This window comes from Talpa occidentalis, unplaced genomic scaffold (genome assembly GCF_014898055.3).
Source record: "Talpa occidentalis isolate TD23 unplaced genomic scaffold, MPIMG_talOcc4v2.1 talOcc4.10, whole genome shotgun sequence".
NCBI classification, from domain to species: domain Eukaryota; kingdom Metazoa; phylum Chordata; class Mammalia; order Eulipotyphla; family Talpidae; genus Talpa; species Talpa occidentalis.
Window position 1 is genome coordinate 40,654,175 of NW_023600993.1, and position 22,315 is coordinate 40,676,489.

Consider the following 22,315-nt stretch of genomic DNA (forward strand, 5'->3'; position numbering starts at 1 on the left):
TGGGGTGCTGTGTCTGCCTTGTGCCCCACCGTCATGGAGAAACCACGCCCCGAATTTTCGTGCCCCGGGTCTCAGTTCAAAGCCCTCAGTTCCAGGACGCGGGCTGTAGCCCAGTTCAGTGGCGCGGGAATGGCGCCTTTTGCACTGCTCCCGTGCCTGGGCGCCTGGTTCCTGCTCACTCAGGGAGGGACCTTCACCTCAGTGAGGACCTCCGCGCGTCTCCCCGCAAGCCTAGGTCGTCTCCCCGCAAGCCTAGGTCGCAGGCGCGGGGACCTGGGCAGCCGCGATCCAGGTCTGCACTTGCTTTTCAAGCTCCCGGAGCGCGCTGCGTTTCCGCGCCAGCTTACCAGCAGCCCGGGCTGTGTGCGCGTCTCCCGGGGTCTTTGTTCTTCTCTAATGGCGCCAGGAGCCGTTCCCTCACCGCCGCGGCGGATCCTGCAGGGTTCGCCTCAGCTCCCGTTCACGGGGTGTGGTGGCTGCAATAGTTCCTTTCCGCTCACAGTCCCGCTTGCTGCCTCGTTTGTTCTTGTGGGCCGTTTTGGTTCGTTGTTTCCTCCTCTCTGCGGGTCGGAGAGTGCCGCCTCTGTGGGCGGGGGAGGGGAGCAGGGTTCTGCGCTTCCCTCCCTTCTCGTCCTCTTTTATGGCCACTTTCTTCTTCGGGCAGTTCGCTGGCGTCACCCGTTTATCTTCCGTGTCCCAGTTCTCACTGGGACCTGCCGCTTTTCCTCCCTATTCACTTTTTTTAATGGGAGATCTTACTCGCAGCGTCTCCTCGCCGCCATGTTCATACCCATCTCTTTTAAAAAGTTAAATATTCCATGTAACTTAAAGCATCATTGCAGTCTGATGTAATAAGTTGTTTATATCTTAGCTAGGGAACATATGTCATACACTAAAGAAACTAACAGTAAGACTTAAAAGGTGAATATGATTGAGCTTATTTTATATTTATTTATTTTGAAATAGCTGCAAGAATGTGTTCGTATTTAATCATTTAATAAAATGGACTGTTTTGTTATCAAATTTGTAAAATAACTAATACAACAAATTTAGTATTCAACAACGTCTTATTCCATGTGGCAATCCCAACAAAAGTAACAACATTTATTTGTTGGTATTATTCTCTTAAGAAAAAAAATTAATATTTTCTTTTGCTATTTTTTATAATTTAGCACATGAGTTTGTTATATATAGTAATGTTATTGTAGTGACCTAAATAATCTCATATTTGCTTCTGATGTTTTCTTTGTCAGTTTCCATTACCTAGTGTAGTTCTGTATGCTACACACCAGGAAAATAAAAGACTTTTTGGATTTGTTCTTCAGACTTCAGGAGGAAGAAGTGAAAGTAATCTGTCATCAGTCTGCTATATATTTGAATCAAACAATGAGGGGGAAAAGGTACATGACTTTTCAAAATGCATTTCTGTTGTGAAATACTTTCTATAGTCAAAATTCTTAAGAGTTCTGGGAAAAAAACTCCAAACTTTGCCTCATCCATCTGTGTTTCTTGACCAAAGCCTATTGCTCTAGAGTAAACTGTGCTGATGGGTTGGGCCTTCCAACTCTAAAAGACCTATATCTTCTTGACCACTGATAGCTAGTGCAATCTTCTGGTCTCAATTTGTCCTGGGAATGTAACATATTCCCATAAACAGCTGTTTTCAGATGTCTTCAGTTGAATACAGTTAGCAGCAGCTGATTGCTTCATTTATTGCAGACCTTACTATCTGAGTAATGAGTTTGACATAACAGGAAATGGGTCACGTGAAGAGGTAAGAACTGGCAGTGGAAACTCATAACCTATGAAGAAAATACACGAAGGCTTGGTTTTGGGGGCTGGAACAACATTCTTTTTTTTTAAATTAGGGTAACATCGGTTTATAACATTGTTTGTTTTAGGTATAGGATCTCCCCCATCACATGTTATCACACCACACCCACCACCATAGCACCCATAGTGCATAACCATAGTCAGTTGAGCTCACTCAACTGGTAGCCTCAGTTCTACAGATTTCTAGGGTTTGTTATTAGTTTGGCTTTATTTGACCCTTTGTTTCTCTATATTCCACATATAAGTGACAGATGTATTTGTCTCTCTCTTTCTGACTGACTTCACTCAACATAATCCTTTCCAGTTCCATCCATGTTGTTGTTTGCAAATGGCAAGAGTTTATCTTTAATAACGGAGTAGTATTTCATTGTGTATAAATATCACATCTTCTAGACCCACTCATCTGTCTTGGGCACTTAAGTTGTTTCCATAGCTTGGCTGTTGTAAATAGTGTTGCAGTAAACATAGGTGTGTGTACAGACCTTCAAATTAGTATTTTCATACTCTTCAGGGAGCTACTTAGGAGTGGAATTGCTAGGTTGTATGGTAGATCTATATTTAATATTTTCAGAAATCGCCATACTTTTCCCCATAGGGCTTGGACCAGTCTACATTTCCACCAAATGTATAAGAGGGTTGTTTTTTTCCCACATCCTCACCAGCCCTTTTTGTCACTGGTCTTTTTGATATGGGCAAGTCTCCCAGGTGTGAGATTATATGCAATTTTGATTTACATTTCCCTGATGGTAAGAACAATGAGTGTTTTTTCATGTGTCTGTTACCCATCTGTGTGTCTTCTTTGCAGACATACATTCTTTGCTTTCAGTGCAGCTTCCCAGTGCATCATCTGTATCATCTGGGTCTCTGTATCATCTGGGTTTCTGTATCTGCTGATCCCAGTGGATTTGGGTGGGGGTATCAGCCACACCTCTCTGAGCTTTGTGTTCTTCACTGGGGCCATGTCTGCCTTGTTCACCTCAGCAGTCTTGCCCAACTCTCCCACAGTTAGACCCACAGCAGGTCACTCCACCCAACCTCCCCTGGCACAGGTATCAACTCTAGTTCTACCCTGGTGGATATCTCTCCCCCACTCACCCTCCACTCATGCTTAGTATTGGGTATCCTCATCTTTTCTGTCACAGGTGGTCAGCATTGGTCTCTGAGGGTTGGCTGGAATATTCTTGAATCAGCTTTTGTTTGAAGCAGTGTAATACAATGAGTTATAAAACTAATTCCATCAGCCATTTGGATACTTGATATTTTTACTTTGACGTGAAAACTTCTTGTATTTTTCCTGCTTCTTCCCTTTTTAGATTTGTGATTCTGTTGGACTGGCAAAACAGATAGCTTTGCATGCAGAACTGGTAAGAATCCAAGAAACTTAATTATCGAAGATTGTAAAATAAAGTAATACAAGATCTTTCATATTAGAAGTAAATAATTTCATTAAGCAAGTTTAAAAGTGAATGCTATTGCTGATACAGCCTAAAGAATTTGGATGAAGGGGTAACAATGTATTTGTATGTGTGTGTGTGCTTTCTCATATAAATATAAAAAATAATTTGAAAGGGTTGCAAAAATAATATTTGAAAACTCTAAAATTGAAAGTGATTTTTTATTTATCTGTTCTTCAGGATCGTAGGGCATCAGAAAAACAAAAAGAAATAGAGAGAGTAAAAGAGAAGCAACAGAAAGAACTCAGTAAACAGAAACAAATTGAAAAGGTATGTAATCCTAATGTCTGGACCTTCATGTGATGTTTATGAAGAATTTTTTTAATTCAGCACTGTGAGTTTCAGATTTGAATTTCCAACTGAAGGTCTGTTTCTGCTTGCTCAGTCACTTCATAACCAAATGAGTCATAGCATAGCAGAAAAACATCATCTCTCTTCTGATGTTATTTGCATATAGTTATACTGACAGGTAGTATGACTTGCTGTTTGGTAAATATACTAGAACTTTTATATTCACATATTCCAGTGAAGGTTGTCTCCTTCAAAGCAGGTCATTTGTGAAGCTATGTAGACTTAACTGCCATTGCTCAGAGCTGTGTTGTGCTCTAGGGATACAAGTATCTATAAATGAAAAAATATTACTAGGTGCGTCAAACCATTGTCCATTGAACAGGAGAATTTTAAGCTAGACAAATTTCAGCATAAAATCTGAGGAATGCACATAGGTGATCCATGGGATTTTAAGAGGTATTAAACGTTGTGGCATTAGCAAGCAGCAACAGAAAAGAATAGATAACTATAGATATTTAATGAGAACAGATTAGCAACAATTGGCAATGGATTGGATGTATGGATAGAGCATTTCAAGGCTTCCTTGATAGGTTAGGCTGAGGGAAGGTGACAGCTGACTTGACAAGATGGAGAAAGGGGGCTAGAGGGTGGAAAGGGATGTGGAGTAGTTTCATTGTGAGTCTTTTACTGCAGTGTATACTGAAAGACAAGTGATGAATATGGTTTTTGTCATACAAATGGAAATGAGGAAAGTGTTGGCTTTCATAAGACTCTTCAAGAATGGCACCAGAATTCACTTTGTTGGATTTGTTGTTGTAGCCTTTCTTTTCAGTAAGTTGCCAGAACATGCATGCATATATCTGACACATACACATATATGACAGAAGCACTGAAGTAGCTCTCAAGGATGTATTTTAACTGCACAGCTTTCTATTTTATTTCCAACAGTTAACTTAGTTTCTTTTCTGTCTTTTCCACTAGGACTTAGAAGAGCAAAGTCGGTTGATAGCTGCTTCCAGTAGACCAAATCAAGCCAGTAGCGAGGGGCAGTTTGTTATCCTTAGCAGCAGCCAGTCAGAAGAGAGTGATTTGGGGGAAGAAGGAAAGAAGAGAGAGTCAGAAGCATAAACTTCTTGCAATTTGGTTAATATTTTCCCCCTTGGAATTTGTTGACAATTTCTGTGGTGAAATGGCACAAGGTAACAACTATGTTGAAATATCAAGAAGGAGACTAAAGTTTGTTTGTTTTAGCTTCATTTTTTTAAAGTAAGATTGACCTTGATGACTTAGGTTTGCATTATTTTTTCCTTAAAAATAATATACTATGCAGTAACATCAAATTACACATGTCTAAAAGAAACCTGTTCATCTTCCTGATATAGACTGCTAAGGAATTACACACTGGCTTTCTTTTTTTCCCTTTAATTGTGAACTTATCTTGCGTTGTAATTGGCTATGACCAATAAGAAATCATTTATTCAACTTCAGGTAATTCATGGTTATGCTTCCTTTCTCTTTCACTAGAATCATTTTGATGGCTGTGAGGAAACTTTCAGTTGAACAAGTTCAGAATCCTTTATACAGAGAATTCTACAAGTTTGCAAATATTTTAACAATATTAAATGTGCAATAGAACTTTTATAAAATAGAGATTTTAGACTTAAGGTTTCAAATTGTGATAGGTGGTACTGTTGACTTCAGGGCACTTTCTTGGATCGCTCACATTTTTCTGATGTTCTACACCTGATGCCAGTAGCAAAGAAGCTTAAGTGTCTTCAGGAAAGATGCTTAAGTGTCTTCAGTTCAAGATTGATACAGTGCTTGGTATTCTATTATCATATTCTTAGTTCTCAGGTTGGGACTTGAATTATTGCTGCAGAGCAGTAATGGTTAAAATAAGATTTTGGAACTTAATAAAAGGGATTTTTTTTTTTCTCTCAAATACATTTTACATTAGGATTTAACATGTAAAGATATTGTTACAGGATAATCATTGTATTTTCTGCATTGTGTGAAATAATTTTTATTGAAAATCAAGTGACATTTCAAAAAAGTTCTAAGCAATTATGTTTCCAGCTTGAAGTAAAAATTTCCAGAGTTTAGTTTAGAAAATATAATCTTTTAAATTTCAGACTGATACTCCCAATATTTTCATAATCCCATGTTTTGATAAAATACTGATCACTTCTTTATATCCATGAAAGCAAGTATCTGATAATAACAGAATAATTTGCACTAATCACTGTAAATACTGTATCTTCAAATGAGTAAAAGGTCTAATTCCATGAAAGATTTAAGAGAAATTAAATGCTTGTTATAGAAGAACTGACCTAGGAAGGAAGATTTTAGCTTGTTGCCAAGGGTAAAGTGATATTTCTCTACTGTCTACTTCTGTGTCAAAAATTGATTTTTTTCTTTCTTCAGATTTTTAACATTGCTGATAGAAATTATGTTCCTGTGTTTCACATGTGAAAGTATATGAAAATTAAATATATTGAGTAAAATATTTTAGTCATACATTAAAAAGAGATTAGCCACTAATACTAATTTTAAAAGGAAAAATTTTTTCCTTTGACATACAGTTTTTTCTTCTTAATTCTGAACTAGAAACAGCATTTGTTTTATTTCTCACAATATTGTGTGGCTGCCTCATACTGTTTGTATACTGTTTTCTGTAGGAATGAGATAAATAATTATATATAGAATCATGATATTCTTTTTATCCATGTGCCAAGTGGGAATAATGATTACTTGATAATCATTAATATGAAGCCTTATATTATGAAACATGTAGTAAAAATAGAAAATAGAAATTTTTTTTTCCTGAAAAAAAAAAAAAGTTTGTTTTGTCCTTACGAAAGGGAATGCTTGCAGAATAGTTAGTATATCATTCCTTTTATAGAGGCTGAAATTTCTTTTGTGGTCAGTACTTGACTAATCATGGCAAGTTCTGCTTTTTTAAGACCTTTTTGAGAGTTAGAAACTTTCAGAGTAAACTTTAAGTTTCATTAAATCTTTTGTTTATACTATTAAGTTGTTACCTCAGTTCTGATGAAAATTTTCACCTTACAAGAATTTAGGAAGCAGTTTTACTAGATTGGTGCTTTGTGTGGTAGTGAAGTACTGTTAGTACTGTTCTTTGATAGTACTCTGAGTCAGTGTAGGCAAGTGAAGGGTACTGGCATATTTAGGGATGCTGGACAGACTTACAGTTCTCTTTAAATCGTTTTGATAGGCGTTTCCACACCCATATCCATAGGTCAGCCTAAAAGTGCATTCCAATACCAAGTAGAAGTCTTGTGTGGGTTTAACAATTTTAGGTGATTCCATTACTTCTGTTATTATAGAACTATATTAACTATCCATTACTGAAGAGATCACCTTAAATAAACTTCTTTTTGTTTAAAGAAGGCTGCCCAGGGGTTTCTGCATAATGTTAAAACTTGTCTTTGTTATCCTTTAAAATCCCTTCTAGCTCTGGGATGCTTTGATGGTGATTGAGTTAGATTTTGGGATATATTTCTCAGATTCAAATTGAATGGTTTTTAGAAATGAACAAAATTGATTCTTTAAAGGGAAAGAGACTGAGTATGTAATTCTGCTATGCACTGTGCTACCGTGTGTGAGCAAGTACTTTTGTGATTATGGTAATGAAGTCAATAGAAAAAAAACTGTTCTCTTCTTTTAAAATTTTGAAGTTTTGAATATTTGCTAACAAAGAACTGAAATTGTTACCTTTAACAGAGGTCCCAGAACTAGTCTAGTTTTATCATGTCTACAAGATTACTTCGTATTTAATTTCAGTAGAATTTTCAGGCTCCATATGTGAGGGTGATAAGTGTATGTTATTTTTATGCTTGGGAAAGGATAGTAGGGTATACATAGCATTCTATGCAACATATAAAGGCATCTGAGTTAATTTTAAAAACTGAGTTATACCTAAGAATTACAAGTATTTTAGTTTTATTATACATGCTGATAGACCCTAAGAAAATATTGCAAAACCTCTGTCACCTGAATAATAAAATGAAAATGTTAACATTGTTTTTGATAACTTTCTAGCATTCAGACTCTACTTTAAATATTCAACACTCTTATTTGTAGCAAGCAAGGCCTTCATTTTATTTTTAACAAGTTTGGCTTACTCTTCATGAAATTTTGTTCTTCTACATTAATTAATACCTAAAGCTTGGAAACTGGAACTATATTATACTTTCTAACCAAATCTCCTGTGGCTGCATTCATATGTAATTTAGTTAATATGAGAATTGGGGGTTAAGTTATAATTAATGTGTAAAACTGCTTTGTATATTTGGTGATTTTGTAATGTAATTGAATTAATTCTTATTTCACTGATACTAATTAATCATGCATTATACAATTAATACTAAATTCCCCTTTAGAATTGGATTTGAAGAATTCAAATTTTTATGATAGTGGTGTACATGTTGGGGTGGAGAACTTACTTTCTCATCTGTCAAAATAAGTGTTCTCTAACAATGCTTCAGGAAATAATGCTGTTAGGAGATTTTTAATGTATAATAAAGTCCATGATTTTTGTATAGTCTTTTTTTATGAAATATTTGATATACTAAATTTTCTTTCTCGAGTAATTTCAAACAATGCTTATAAAGCAATTGGACTTTTTCCTAATCTGTTATGATACTATAATTATGCTTTACAATTTCATAACAGTTAAAATGGGAAGGAAATTGTCACTTATTGGAAACTAACACTGCTTTATCACTAGTGACTTGTTTTTTTCTTTTAGAAAAATAAAGAGATTTTTCAATAATTACCTTAGACATATTATAGACAATATGTTCTATGTTTGACTATATAAACAACCTATTCTATGTTTGGTCTTATGCAAAGAAATTCCTATAATTTAAAGGGGCAGTTTATTGTGTACACCAGTTTAAGGAGTTTGAGCCTGTAGTTTTAACAATAATGCATATTCATCCCATGTGCTATATATAGTTTACTATAGCACTTACCAAGTTCTTTTCCTCTGGGAATTTTTGTCCTAATTCATTTTGAATTTTATAAAATGTGTACACTTTTAGAAGTTCCAGAGAGCGGATGAAATTAATTTTAGAATTATACAACAAATGTATGTATATCCTAGATATAGGTATATTGACATGCATATTACCCACAACTCACTTATAAACAGATACCACAATTTAATTAAAAACAACTATACAAATTTCTGTGTATAAACAATCATTAATAATAATTTTAAGTTTATGTTTACTGAAATAGTCTGTATAGCTATGAATTGCTACATCAGAAAGAAATCCTATAACTTCATTTTCCCTAAGATGTTCTAAATTATGGTTAAAAAGTATATGCTAAGACTAAACATATAGATATCAAGACTATAACTAACTGGGTCTGTGGTAAAAATGGACTCTCATCCTACCTCGCTTTTCTCTCTGTTGATGTGCTGTCTAAATTGCTGCACAGATGTTGCTGAATGAATGTCTTCTCAGTTTTTTTCCTTTCTTTCCATATAGAGAAACTTGTACTTACATCCAGCATAGAATATATACAAATAAAAATTTGAACTAACATACTATAATTGCTTCCATCAGCAAGCTCTCCTGTGTATCCGGTAGCAGACTAGGTTTGGTACATAAATCATATGTCATTTGAAAACACTATTAATTTCTATACCAGTGATCACATTAACCTATGCTAGTGTTTTGTGGAAAGGGACACGTTTCCCACTAATGACGAAATTACAGTTGATTTCTATTTCAGTTAACTGAATTACCCCACATTGCAGTACCGGACTCTGCAAGTAAAGAGATACAATGCTGGCCTTGGGACTGTGATGCAAGAACAGCTAGCTTCTGGGTTATTTACTGTGTTCAGTATTTCATTCTATACAATCACCAAGACATTTTATATATTTACTTCTCTATGAGATTGATTACTATTGAGAATGATTTTGATTAATAAAGGTGGCATCTATTTTGAGAATGCAGAAATGTTGATTTGTATACCTAATGTCAGGTCAATACAGAGTTAGAACTGATATATTTCAGTTAATTGGAATTTTTACTGTCACCTATGAGAAGCTGTTCCATTTAGGGTGACTTTAAAGAACATAAAATACATTGGGGTTTCAGTTACTAGGTAAAGTTAGAAATATGAATCATATATGATAAGTCAAATTTTAAGAAATAAAAGCAGTAGAGTTATTACCTTCTTATCCAGAATAATCTTATTACCAAGTTCCCATGAGAATTCCTTGTTCATACAGGTCATATTCTTGGTAAAGTACATATGCTTTTAGACGATTGGGTAATGGAAGAAATGACAGGAAGACAGGGCAGCGCAAATGTAAACGTCCCATACACTTCCGGATCTTTAAGCGACACAAATGTTTTAAGGAACGAGGGTTTGCTAAAATGAAAGAAACAGATAGGTTATCCAAAAGGAAAAAAAAAATGCTTCATTTTTTAAGTGATCTTAGGGTTAAGATCATAGATAACATTTTATGTTTAAGCCACCAAAATTTTCATTTATTGTGACTAAATGGAAAATTTGGTAGAGAAACAGCTTTTCACTTCTTATCACAACTCTTCTTGTAGATAAGGACTCAAAGGCACATCTAGAATCCAAATACTAGTATCAGTTGCGGGTGTGGCCTGTGCATCTAAATTCCTTAAATCTACACGTAAAACTCCCTGTCCTGCCTCTCAGGGTCAGGCTAAAAACTAAGTATCATTACCCAGGGGAAAACTAGATGAAAGAAATTCTTTTTTAGTTTGACTTAGGTGCTACCAGGAAAGAATTTGTTTTTGTAGGATCATTTTATCTTCTGCAGGCCTAGATTTTAGCTTTATCTCACTCCTGTTTGTACTGCCATTATATAGCTTTTAATTCCCATATCTTCAGTGTTCCATAGAATCAGAAAATTATTACCTATATATTAATAAGAAGTAAAAAACCTACTGGGAAGTGGTAATAAGTACACATAAAGTGTAGTTTATACAGTAATATTTCTTAGATAGGAATAGTATTTTTCTTGGTTTCTTTAGACTAAACTTTTCAACAAGAAGAGGAGGATGTTCTATAAAACAAGTAAGAATACAATTAGTATTTTTGGTAAGAACAATCTACGAGCGATACTTACTCAAGATAAAGTGGATTTCTGACCAGAGCCCCTGTTTTTGGAGCACAGCTTTCAACTTTGAGCAGATTCGAACTTGATCAACATAATCAAGCATCACTCGGACAACCTTTCCAGAGAGATGTTGCAGCCATGACAAAGTTATTACTTCACAGAACTGAGGAAGAAAATCAGGACTATGAATGTAAAGGATTAAGTATGATTTAGCATCGTGATCAAAAGAGCACTGGCCTCAGAGTTAGGAAGCAAGGTTTCAAGTCTCCAAGACTTTCAGCAAGAAAATATTTCTTAGCTTTCAGCATGTGAAAAATACTGTGTCTGCAGAACTGTATAATATAATGAGGGTGTGAAAGAGACTGAGTTATATACCTGTTATCATCCTTTAATTGGCCACATAGTTTTCTGGAATAAGGATTGCCTTTCCAGCTTCACTTGTACTTAAATGTGGGCCTCCTGACAAGGTTCTACCCAGTGAGATGAGAGCAAAATAAGCCATCTTATTAAAGACACTATTATATTGGGTTTTCTATCATCCATTATCTCCTCCCCTGATATTTGAAGGAAATGATTGTTTCTGCCTCTAAGTAGATTGTTTCTGCCTCATGCTCTTAGGTGATGCTCATGTAAGAAGTCAAGTAATTTTATATACAAAGTCAGGAAGTAATATAAGATGAAATATGCCTACACTTTAACTCTTGCATAGCCTAAAATTCATAACCTAAAATCATAAATTTAATCATAACCTAAAAATCATCATAGTAAAATATTTTATGTTTCACTTTTCAGAATTGATTCAAAGTGCTTTCTCCACCATTTCTATTTTCAGGTTTTAATAAATAATTGTGATTCAAGTATTTGTAGAGCACCTACAGTTTGCTAAACACAGGTATCCATAAGCTAGGGAAAATGAACAAGAACTTACATTCCTGTGTTTGTACAGAAGGCACATAGTAAAAGATTAAAAAGAGCTTTAGATAGTATTAAGTATTATAAAAGAAATGAACAGCATCAATAGGAGAATGATTAAGGAAGAGAACTATTTTCAATAAGGTAGACAGGGAAAGGCCTCTTTGAGGAGGTAACACTTGAGACTGCCCAATAACTGCCAGGGAAAGTTCAAGTTGGGAAAAATAGAGGTATCTGATTAGGTAGATGAAAATAGATTGGTATGATAAAAACCAAGAGAAAAATGTCTCAAGGAAGGTGTGGCCAACTATTATAATTCTTTTCTCATCAAAAAGGTGACCAAAGGAAATCGATCATGTTAGAGCTAAAAGGTAAAGAACATAGAAGTATGGGTATCAGGAACCCAGAAGCATCTTAGAGAATGCATTTAAAAACATAACTGTTGTATAGACTATATTCTTCAAAATATTGCTCAGACATTGGTTTCATTTGTGAAACACTGTAGGTTGTGTTAAATCACTTTTTCCTCTTAACTATTTCTGTACTTCTTACATCTTTCTATTTTCTGTGTTTATCTTATGTATTTATTGCAATCTTTCCAGCTGTGAACTTCTGGAGAGAAATGACTTGGGACCACCAATAATAAAAGCACCAGTAAAGCACCAGTAATGTGATATACCAATACTGTGGACTCACCATAGTATCTTTGATAACTGTAGATGTCCAACCTTCAACAGTATAGAGCGGATGAACTTTGTCTCCATGAGGACAGTCAAAGCATCGCTCTGTGTCATACCCGTAATTCAACAGCATCCTGAGCATGACTTCATCTTTCAGAGAGTATTGCAGTGCTGATGGGAAATGTAAAGGGTTGACTCTGCAGAAGTAATTGACGTTGGCCCCATGGCGTAGCAGCATACTTATCAGTTCATAGTTGCCCATCCTTAGAGCTATCTGGAGGCAGTTAACTGGGTCTTGATTAGGCAGAGCTCCAGCATTTAGAAGCAGCTTGACTGAAGAGAGGTCAGCATTTGAAACAGCAAAGTACAAAGCTGACTTCCTGTGGTCATCATAGTGTTTGCGAATTCTCTGATCTAGCATGAAATTCACATCAAACCCAGCCTGGATGAGAAGTTCCAGGCATTGAGGGTGTGCTCCTGCTGCTGCACAGTGAACTGGACTGATGCCACTCCGCTTAATGGCAGCAAAATCCGTAATTGGAATTAAAATCCTTAGAGCTCTGAGAAAGAAGTTCAAAGCACATTTAAAAAGTGTTTAGTGAGATGCAGCATGAACCGTTTGTGACTGTTTTACGCTCACACTGGCTGGTATTATTATTAGGTGTTATTTAGGATCCTCAACTGGAAAAAAGCATAATTTCTGTACCCGAAGCTGAAATACGCAGTAAAGTTAAATGAAACTACTGTCTAGATTATACAACTCAGAATTAACCCAATTAGTTGAGATCTGAAGGTTCCCACATTTACTAAGGACCTCATGATAGTTTTATGTCTCTTTAGTGGCTACAAAGCATGTTGATTGTATTATTTTCTAGCTGGTCAAGAGTTTATTTTCAAAAGTGGTGTTGGAGTTATAGCATCAGAAATGAAGAATATACACTTTTCCAGAGGACCGGGCCAACAAAAAAAAAAGAGGTAGCTTTACCATCTCTATTATTTGCAGCAATGTAATTTGACTTACAACAAGTGGCCTCTGTCAGCTGCCACATGAATAGGTAGGTAGCCTGAATTCTTGGGGATGTTGGCATCAGCTCCATACGCTAGTAACAGAGTCACAGAGTCTGGATTTCCTCCTCTTGCAGCTTCAAGTAAGATGGAAGATGAATCAGAGGCCTGACCAAGAGCATTGGCTCCTAAAAGAAAGAATCTTGTTATAAATTTTTTTCACTGTATAGTTTAAGCATTCTTAATATATCACCATCAGCAAAAACCAGTTATTAAGTAGCCATTTTAGCAAAGCACTAAGAACCAAATAAATAAAATACATACCTCCTATCTTAGGCAGTTTTAATCTAGTTGGGAAGGGGAAAATGATGCAAGTGGTCTCTTTACGTTAATAGGTTGACTTTTAGAGTAAAAAGTTATTTGGAGCTTGAAACTTCCAGGAGAAAAAACTTTTATACAAAATGGTTTCATTTCCAGGTGCGCTTACAAAAGCCCTCTTAACTCACAATACACTTATCTATATAGGTTGGTGCTAACAATCCTGTTGAACTATGTCACCATACAATCTAATGATGATGTTCTGGTGGAAAGGACCTTTGTTCTGTTTTAACTTGGTCTAAGGAGCTATTCATAGTAAGACACTAATTGTTTTTCACTGAAATTGGTACAGGTATAGGCAAAATGAGTATAGGAATAGACAAAATGTCCTCTAGAAAATCTCAAGACAGAGGAGAGCAGAGAGGTGAAAGATAGAGAAGGTAGTTCTTTGGAGAAAGAATAGCATTTGAGTAGACTAAAAGAGGGATGTTCTGGGCACATTCATGTTCACAGAAAAAGATGTAGTGACTTTAGTACAGATTCCATAGTCATCAGAGTATAGTTGTTGCCCTATAACGCTATTAGTGTGCATTAAGAAATGTCTAAGTACCTTGAAATGAGGGGTCATTATGCAGTGGTTTTTTTATGTGCATAATTTCTATATTTACAATAGTGAAATTTTAGATGCTAATATTTTCATTTTTAAGACAGACTCCTTGAGGCCAAATAACTTCTCTGGAGACAAACAGCTAGTAAGCAAGGATGTTGGGGATTGTGTGCAGGTGAGTCTGACCAGGGCCTATTTCTCTGATGCTATGTTACTACTTGGGCCATGCAGGGTGGTAAAGGAATATGATTTGGAATCAGATGAATCTTGGTCTGCCATTTACTATCTTACTTTATGCAAATTACTTTGTAAGAGGATTACCTAAGGGAAATGCTCACTCACCCCACTGAGGTCAACCAATGTGATTTCTTTGAAGGCTTAAGGATTTAAAGTTTATGGCCTTCCCTCTTTATATTTTAATCAGTGGTCTACACCAAAGATTACTTTTTCTTCAAATATGAAGGATCCAGTGTTTACTTTTGTTTTGGCAGTTAATGACTTTAGACATATCTGTTATTAGTAATTTAAAGCATTTTATTTTAAAATGTTTTATGACCATTGGAAACTTGTCTTCCTTGTATGATTTAGGTAGGTCTAAGAAAACCTAAGGTGGTTCATAAAGATAAGAGCCCCTGCAGCCAGGGCCATGGTTGTTAAAGAAATGACTTCTGCACACAAATGGGAGAACACTAAAGAAGATAATTGTAGTATTAGAACATTATTAAATTTTGGTAAAAGTTTGTTTCTTTGCAAAAAAGTTTCATGTACTACATGGTTTAATCTGACATCATCAGTAATGGGAATCTCCTCAAAGACAATAAATTGGCAAATGTCAAAGTTATTTGAGACAGGGTCTCTGCCAGTTAAATCAGGATCTGAAATGGCCACAGCTACAGCATTGATAGCAGAAGAAGGTATGTTTTAGGGGACGTCCTGCAACTAGCACCATCTCAGACTCTCACTTTCCTCAAGTATAAAATGAGGATAATGCCTACACGGGGTTTAGTGTTTACAAGATTCCTTGAGGCAGCATAGGTAACCTAATGCCTGATCCTTAGGTAGTGCTCAGTAAATACAAATTGCTTTCCCTTTCTCTCAGAGTTTTGATTATTACTAGAAGGGAAGAACTGGGACTCAGAAGAAATCAGGAAGAATTTCCTAAGATTGGATTTCCTCATGACTTAGCTTTAGCAGAGACAACATGTGGAGGGATGTTACAGGGTTTTAAATTCCATGAATCTAGAAAAGAACAACACAAATATAACTACCATTCTTTTGGTATGGTTAGGGAACATTAAGTATAAGAATAACATGTATCCTAGTAAGTATAAGGAAATTATTTCACACTAGATAGGAATTCAATCTCTTACTATTTTAGGCTTTTCAGTAGGCAACATTAAGACATTAATCAAACATTTATATTACATAAAATGTTAGGTTATATATCAAAGCACTCCATGCAGAGGGGAGCACTTGGATTATGTTATCCCTCGGTAGTGTGCTGACTGTACAGAACATGCCTTTCTGTAGTAATATTTCCATGACTTCCGTATGTCCACTTTGGGCTGCAAGAGCAAGAGGAGTGAATCCGTAGGAGCTCTGTGGGTCAGGATGTGCCCCAGAAACCAGCAGGAGTTTTACCATGTCTTGTCTGCCCAGTTTGGCTGCTTCGTGGAGAGCTGTCCTCTCATTGGCACACCGCAGGTTGACATCTGCCCCGTGGCTGATCAGCAAGGCAGCCATGTCATAAGAGTCATGGCTGACAGCTGGGAAATCAGAAGTGAGGTAGATGTTATGTTCAACAGGGTTAAAACCAGAGTATCTTATGAACTAGTCTCCCTCAGACTTACCAAAGAGATCTTCTTAACCCTCCCTGCCCCCATGTGGAGGCATTTTGTGTCTAGGAAAGATTGTAAAATGAGACATATCAACTATTAATAATATTTTACATCAATAGGTAATTTACTTTCTTTTGGTAAGCCATGACCAATTATTCATTGTCTATTCACTGTGGCTAAAAAACATAAATAGGAAATTTTCATTTATCATCTTTATTTTCTCAAAAAAAAAAAAATGGGAGCTTAAGTACAGTTCTAGTACAGTTCTAGAATTGTACCTGCCTTAAATGATGAAAAATATAAAACCTGCAATAATTAGGAAATGACTTTTAATCTCACATTTTGTTAACCAAAATTTACTAATAATTGACTTTCCTGTATTTATGCTGTAATTCACATTTGGATGATAATCTTTAGTCCTCAAGATCCTAAAACACCTAAATTTTCCCTCCTCCCTATCCATTGCTATTATTGGCATTGACTGTGCGGTATTTTGTTGGGTGCCAGAGCACTAAATCAGTGTGAATTTTGCTCATAACCTTTTGTAATGTGTGGTAGGAAGTGCTCTGACTGCTCTAAGAATGGATGTATAGAGTGCCAAGGGTATTGGATCTTTTTCAGTTCATTGAATTTACACTTTCTTTCGAGAAACACATGTTCTTTCACACCAGAAATGCTCTGACTTATTTCTTTGATGAAATACTGCTCCATCTTGTTCTCTAGCATTCCTGTTATTCACATGCTTCTCTTGAATCATCTTTTTAGCTTTCTTATTTCTTTATCTTTCCTATTTTGCATTTCTTATCTTCCTCTTCTGAAGGTCTCTTAACTTTGTCTTCCAGCATTTGTTTTGCAATTTTTATTTCTGCTATTAGTTTTAATTTCCAAGAACATTTTGTTTTGCTCTTTGATTTTTTAGGGTAATATCTTGTTATATTATTAATTTCTTTAAAGAAATTAATGATAATTTCCCTTACAGTTTATTTTAGCTAAGTAACCTTTGTCTTCCAAGTTGCTTATCTTTCTTTGTTGAAGACTTTCCTCAAATGTCCTAGGCTATCTGCTCAGATTAAGAGTTGAGGACTTTGAGGACTGAAAAAACTGATTGGAAATTCTAATAGGTTGATGTGCCTAGGTCATTTGTTGGAGAACCCCCAATTTCTCTATGTTTAGTTCTTCTCCTGCTAATTAATTTCTCTAGAGAAGCCTCCTCCTGGAGGGTAAAGTTCTAGCTGCTAGCTTTCTAGGAGGCTGGTGATGGAGGAGGTCTGGGAGGCTTTAGTCTATGTTTGCTTAATTCTGTCAGTGTTTTTAATACAGTATACTTGCACTAGTCTAATATCCCCCAGTCCAGTAAGCCTGTTTTAAACTATCCAGACAACAATCCTCCAGAATTATGCTGGGGTGAGAGGAGTTCAGTAGGATAGAGTGGAAGAAGAGGTCTAGGATTTACTTGCTTCTTAGTAGTTTCCAACCAATTAACTTATTTCAGCTGCCTGTGAGGTAACTATTGTTATTACCAATAATGTCAACTTTTTTTGACAATCATGCTGGTTCTTGATTTTCCCCACTATCAATTTAAAATTTGACTTTCTTGTCCCTTACTACTCATCCCATATGGTCTTTAAAAATCATGCTGTTGTTTACCCTAGTGCTCTTTCCATTCTTTTGTATCTTACTCCTTTAAAACAATTAGTTTAATTAGAGTTTTAGAGAAGACTCAAGAGGGAGCGAAATTAGCTACTTTACTCATTCTGCTATCCTTGCCCAGTGATGGGCTGCTTTTTCTAACTCTGCGCCCCTGTTACAATTATTAAACCAGAATTAACTGGTTCATTTAAGACATCATGCAAAATGATCATGCAAATTCATTTAAGACATCATGCAAAATGAGCTACTCCCAATTTGGTGGAGATTTTACATCAGAGATTATACACACTTAGACACTATTCTGTGGGAAACTTCTTGAGGGTCAGGTACACATGTCTGGTCAGTTGGGGCCAGAGTGACAGTGTTGCAACTATGGGCAAATCGCTCACTTTGAAACCTTGGGCATGGAGGAGATTCAAAGCCATAAAATCTTCTGCAGACAATGTGTTTACCTGTAAGAAGAGGAGAACTGCCTTCAAAATTCTTGGGATTTGGATTGCAGCCATTGAGAAGAAGAAAACTGGCATTTTCTAAACGGCAGTTGCTGACAGCCAAAAAAAGTGGTGTTTCACCATCATGGGTAGTTTGCTCCCATACACTGGGTTTTGAAGCTGAAATAAAACCATTAGACCACACAGGTGATGATATAGAAATAAAATTTAAATTTATTCTCAGAAGCATTTAGGAGAGTTAAAAAGAGAGTTTACCTTTCAGGGTTATTTCCAAAATGTTCTTATTTAATTGTACTGCAGCCTTGTGCAAAGGAAGCCAGCCTATCCCATCTGCTTCATCAAAAGCAGAAGAGTACTTGGCCAATTGTGACAGTGTTTCTTCCTCACCTATTAACAAGTCAAATGAGAAGAGATTCACATTTTGCACACATACAAGGCAGCCATGCTACTTCTGAATTGCACCTTCAAGGTCAGTGCATAGGACAAATAAGAAATAAGCCTTTCATCTAGCATTCCATACCATCTGCACTGTGAATACCCATCTTCCTGTCACAGAAAAAAGGTCTGTTCACAGAGGAGCTTAGGAAATCTTTAGTAAGTTGTGTTAAATTATTTTCTCCCAGAACTTGGATAGTGAGAGGTACAGAAAATTCCAAAGAATAGAGTGATATATGAAGTTCATAACTGAGACACCAGTCATTTCACTCCTGCATATTTATCTAAAAGGAATAAAAAAATATTTTTTACAGAAAAAAAATTATTTTCTCCCAGAAAGGCTACATCAGACTCTTGACAATGAGCTGTGAATGCCCGGTGTTCAGCATGTGGGAGAATCTGCTTCTAGGCTTCTTGAACTTCAAGGGAAAATGCTGCCAGTTGTCACCATCTCATCTTACCACAGTTGAAAAGGATAGAATAGGAAGAGTACTTAACTGTCTTTATTGTTTCAACTATCTTCTTATAGTCAGCACTCAAGGGATGCAAGCTACATAGAAAAAAATAAACATATATGTAATTTAAAAACAGGCATTTTATATTAGAAAAAGAGGAAAGAGTCAAGACAATGGTAGTTAATTAGGGATGAACTCTCATTTTTGAGTCAGTGAAAAATTATTTTAAAAGGTAGTAAATCATGGTGTAAGTTTTAAAAATATTCATGGTCAGATTTTGTATCAGAAAATACTATCAGCAACTTTTTAAAGTAGCATTTTTATTTAAAAAATTTAAAAACAAAGTTTTAAACTTCAATTTATGAATGCTATCTTTAAATCTAGTAAATAGAATTGTAATCTTCCCGTCCTCTTTGATTATTCTTTGCACACAAATTGAAGAGAATAAATTTCCTCAGGCAGTCTGTCCTACTTAAAATTTGGTCAGTTAAATTCTCCTGAACATTTAAAACTTACAGATTTAACGTTTTAGTTTTCTGTGCCTGTTAAAAGATATTATTACACATTCAGTGGCTTAAAATAACACACTTATTATCTTGTAGTTCTGCATTTCAGAAGTACAAAATGGGTCTCACTGGGTTAAGAAAGGTGGTGTCAGGAGAGCATTCCTTCCAGGGCCCCTAAAGGAGAATCCATTTCTTTCAAGCTTCTACATACCTCCCACATTTCTTGGGTCATGGGCCCTTTCCCCCATCTTCAAAGCCATCAGTGTTAAGCCACATGCTTCTACACTGCCTTCTCTCAAGTTCTCTCACTTCTGCTTCTCTCTTCCATTTTAAGGACCACTGTAATTACATTGGGTCCTCTGGATAATCCTATCTTAATGATAACTGATTAACAACCTTAATGCAATCTTCATCCTTAATTCTCCATTGCCACACAAGGTTACATAGTCACAATTCTGGGGATTGGGACATGGGCATCTTTTTCCAATAACTCATGGGAGTTTTCTGGGTGCATTTTTCCACCTGTCATAAGTATATTCACGTTTCCTAATTCCTTCAAATCCCTGACTAAATCAGTAAGTCTTTCTAAGTATCATATCATTCTTATAACAATAAATAAAATTGATCTTCAATTTGTTTGAACATTTGTTGAACATTTCAATTTGTTTGCATACTCATCATGCCTTTCAACCTAAAATCATAACTTCAACATAATTAGTTATGAACTTAAAATTTTGAACCACAAATTTAATGAGCCTATAAACCCAATTTCTTATAAAACCTTAACTAATTAAAGATTATTTTAATTATTGTTCCTAAAGTTAACACAAAAGTGTAGAAGCAGCATGTTAAAGAGCATAGCCTCTCAAGCCAGGTTGCCTGGGTCTTTGTTGACCAGCTCTGGGCCCTTGGGTAAGTCACTTAACTTCTGTGTAGCTTAGTCTCCTCATTTCTAAGTAGGGTTAATAATAGTACTCTCCAAGTATAGAGGTAATGAGAATTAGAATTTAAATGGATTAATATTTATGAAATACTTAAAACAGTGTGGCACACAGTGATCACTTCATGAGTTTGTTCCTTAAAAAATATAAGTCTGCTGTACTTCATTATCTCTATATTTACTTACAAAATCTCTTGGGGCTAAAACACATTTATCCAGCTTTACCTCTAGCAAGCAAATAAAGTTCACCATCCCAAACAACACCTTTAACACCCCAGAAAAAAAATAGCTGCTCAGGAGGCTGAGCTTGCACATCACCCAGAGAACATTTGATGAGGTGCACTTGGTTGCAGGCTGCCCGTATTCAGGGTGAGCCTCTGACATCATAACAGCTCAGAATCCACACCCTTCAGAAAGGTTTACTGTCTCCCAAGTTTTAGTTTATATTACTCCTCCTTTTGATTTGAGTAAAGACTGGATCCCACACAGTTAATCCACTAAGGATGAAGATAACTATTTATGTCTCTTGGTTGGAATTATGCATTTCCTTAACTCCCCAAAAGATAGGATACTTTAGAGTTTTCTAGCCCTTCATACCCTCTTGTATTTTTCCTTTCTGATTTCTAGCCTGCATCTCTTCACCCAAATTTGCTGCTAACTTCCTTCAACTATTTTGTTTATTGCCTAAATAAATTCTGAATTATTTCTAAATTTTACTGTCTGATCAGGCATCTTTCTTATAGATATTCAAATGACAGCTCCTTGGATTCTGATCCTCCTATTTTTGTCACAGCATTAGAGCAGTGCTATTGATAATAAGGAAACTATTACCTCTCATTTTCAGATGTCTGCTGTGTAGCTTCTGTCTTGTAAATATCCTGTAAACTCTGTTGAATGATGAGCTGGGTATCAAAGTCATTATCTGTGTCATCATCACTGGTATAATTATCCATGTGAAATGCAGACAGCTTTACTTTAAAATCAGAATGAATTAAAAATATTTTTCCACTCGTGAAAATAGATTATCAAATGCTTAAAATTATAAATGAAATTCAGAAAAATACAAAATTAATAGCATTGATAAATGATACAAATGCAAAATTTAGGAAATAAAATATTCATTTAAAATTGTTTTCACAAACTTAAAAGTGTTCTAAACTGTCACACATTCAACATTAATTAGAAGTTGACATGAATAGTCATGAATAGTCAATATTCACAAAAAAATTATCTTTCATATAAAACTTACATCAGTGACATTTTAACTACAGAGTATTCATAGTGATCTACTTTAGATTTGGTTTATGAGTTTTTCTCTGTAAATATAGCTCACCCCAAGGAATATCTTTCTTACCCACAATGAGTATTATGTTGAAAATATTTATTTAATACTATAGATATACATGTTATAGGAATAAATGTACTCTCATAATACAACATATAACAGGAATAGTGGTAGTAAAAATCAATATATTTTATTAGGCATATTTCAATGGATCTAAAAGAACATTTACATTTTAACATAGAGTAGGTTTGAGCACATACTAAAGACTTTTTACCTTTGTTATATCCTTTAGGACAGCACTGAAGTTTTCACTGTTAGAAATTAGCACATCAGAGTTTCACTTATATTTAGGATCTCCACTCGCCTGCAGTGACCATTCCATTAATAGCTTTACTATAAATACTTCATCATAAGACAGTCTGGCATATACTCCTTGTTTTTAACATGTGGTTTAGCTCTATTTGGAAACATGATCTCTCTTCTTCATTGCTATAGTCATTAAATATGAGGGATTAA

At 35.6% G+C, this 22,315-nt stretch overlaps 2 protein-coding genes across 2 annotated transcripts in view; one reads left to right on the forward strand and one right to left on the reverse strand.

Annotated features, from left to right (window-relative positions):
* Positions 1-4,860, forward strand: part of APPL1 (adaptor protein, phosphotyrosine interacting with PH domain and leucine zipper 1) — a 51,516-nt gene extending 46,656 nt beyond the window's left edge. The window contains exons 19-22 of the mRNA XM_037491386.1: positions 1,254-1,400; positions 3,147-3,197; positions 3,468-3,557; positions 4,560-4,860. Coding sequence (XP_037347283.1) covers positions 1,254-1,400; positions 3,147-3,197; positions 3,468-3,557; positions 4,560-4,706 — 435 coding nt within the window. The 3' untranslated portion in view covers positions 4,707-4,860. The remainder of the gene's footprint in view (positions 1-1,253; positions 1,401-3,146; positions 3,198-3,467; positions 3,558-4,559) is intronic.
* Positions 1-22,098, reverse strand: part of ASB14 (ankyrin repeat and SOCS box containing 14) — a 65,210-nt gene extending 43,112 nt beyond the window's left edge. The window contains exons 1-10 of the mRNA XM_037491413.2: positions 22,074-22,098; positions 21,346-21,487; positions 19,121-19,163; positions 18,434-18,575; positions 18,179-18,337; positions 15,759-16,004; positions 13,330-13,501; positions 12,325-12,868; positions 10,726-10,879; positions 9,792-9,992 (exon numbers count right to left, since the gene is read on the reverse strand). Of these exons, the coding sequence (XP_037347310.1) occupies positions 9,814-9,992; positions 10,726-10,879; positions 12,325-12,868; positions 13,330-13,501; positions 15,759-16,004; positions 18,179-18,337; positions 18,434-18,575; positions 19,121-19,163; positions 21,346-21,467 (1,761 nt within the window). The 5' untranslated portion in view covers positions 21,468-21,487; positions 22,074-22,098 and the 3' untranslated portion in view covers positions 9,792-9,813. The remainder of the gene's footprint in view (positions 1-9,791; positions 9,993-10,725; positions 10,880-12,324; positions 12,869-13,329; positions 13,502-15,758; positions 16,005-18,178; positions 18,338-18,433; positions 18,576-19,120; positions 19,164-21,345; positions 21,488-22,073) is intronic.
* Positions 22,099-22,315: the final 217 nt, after the last annotated feature.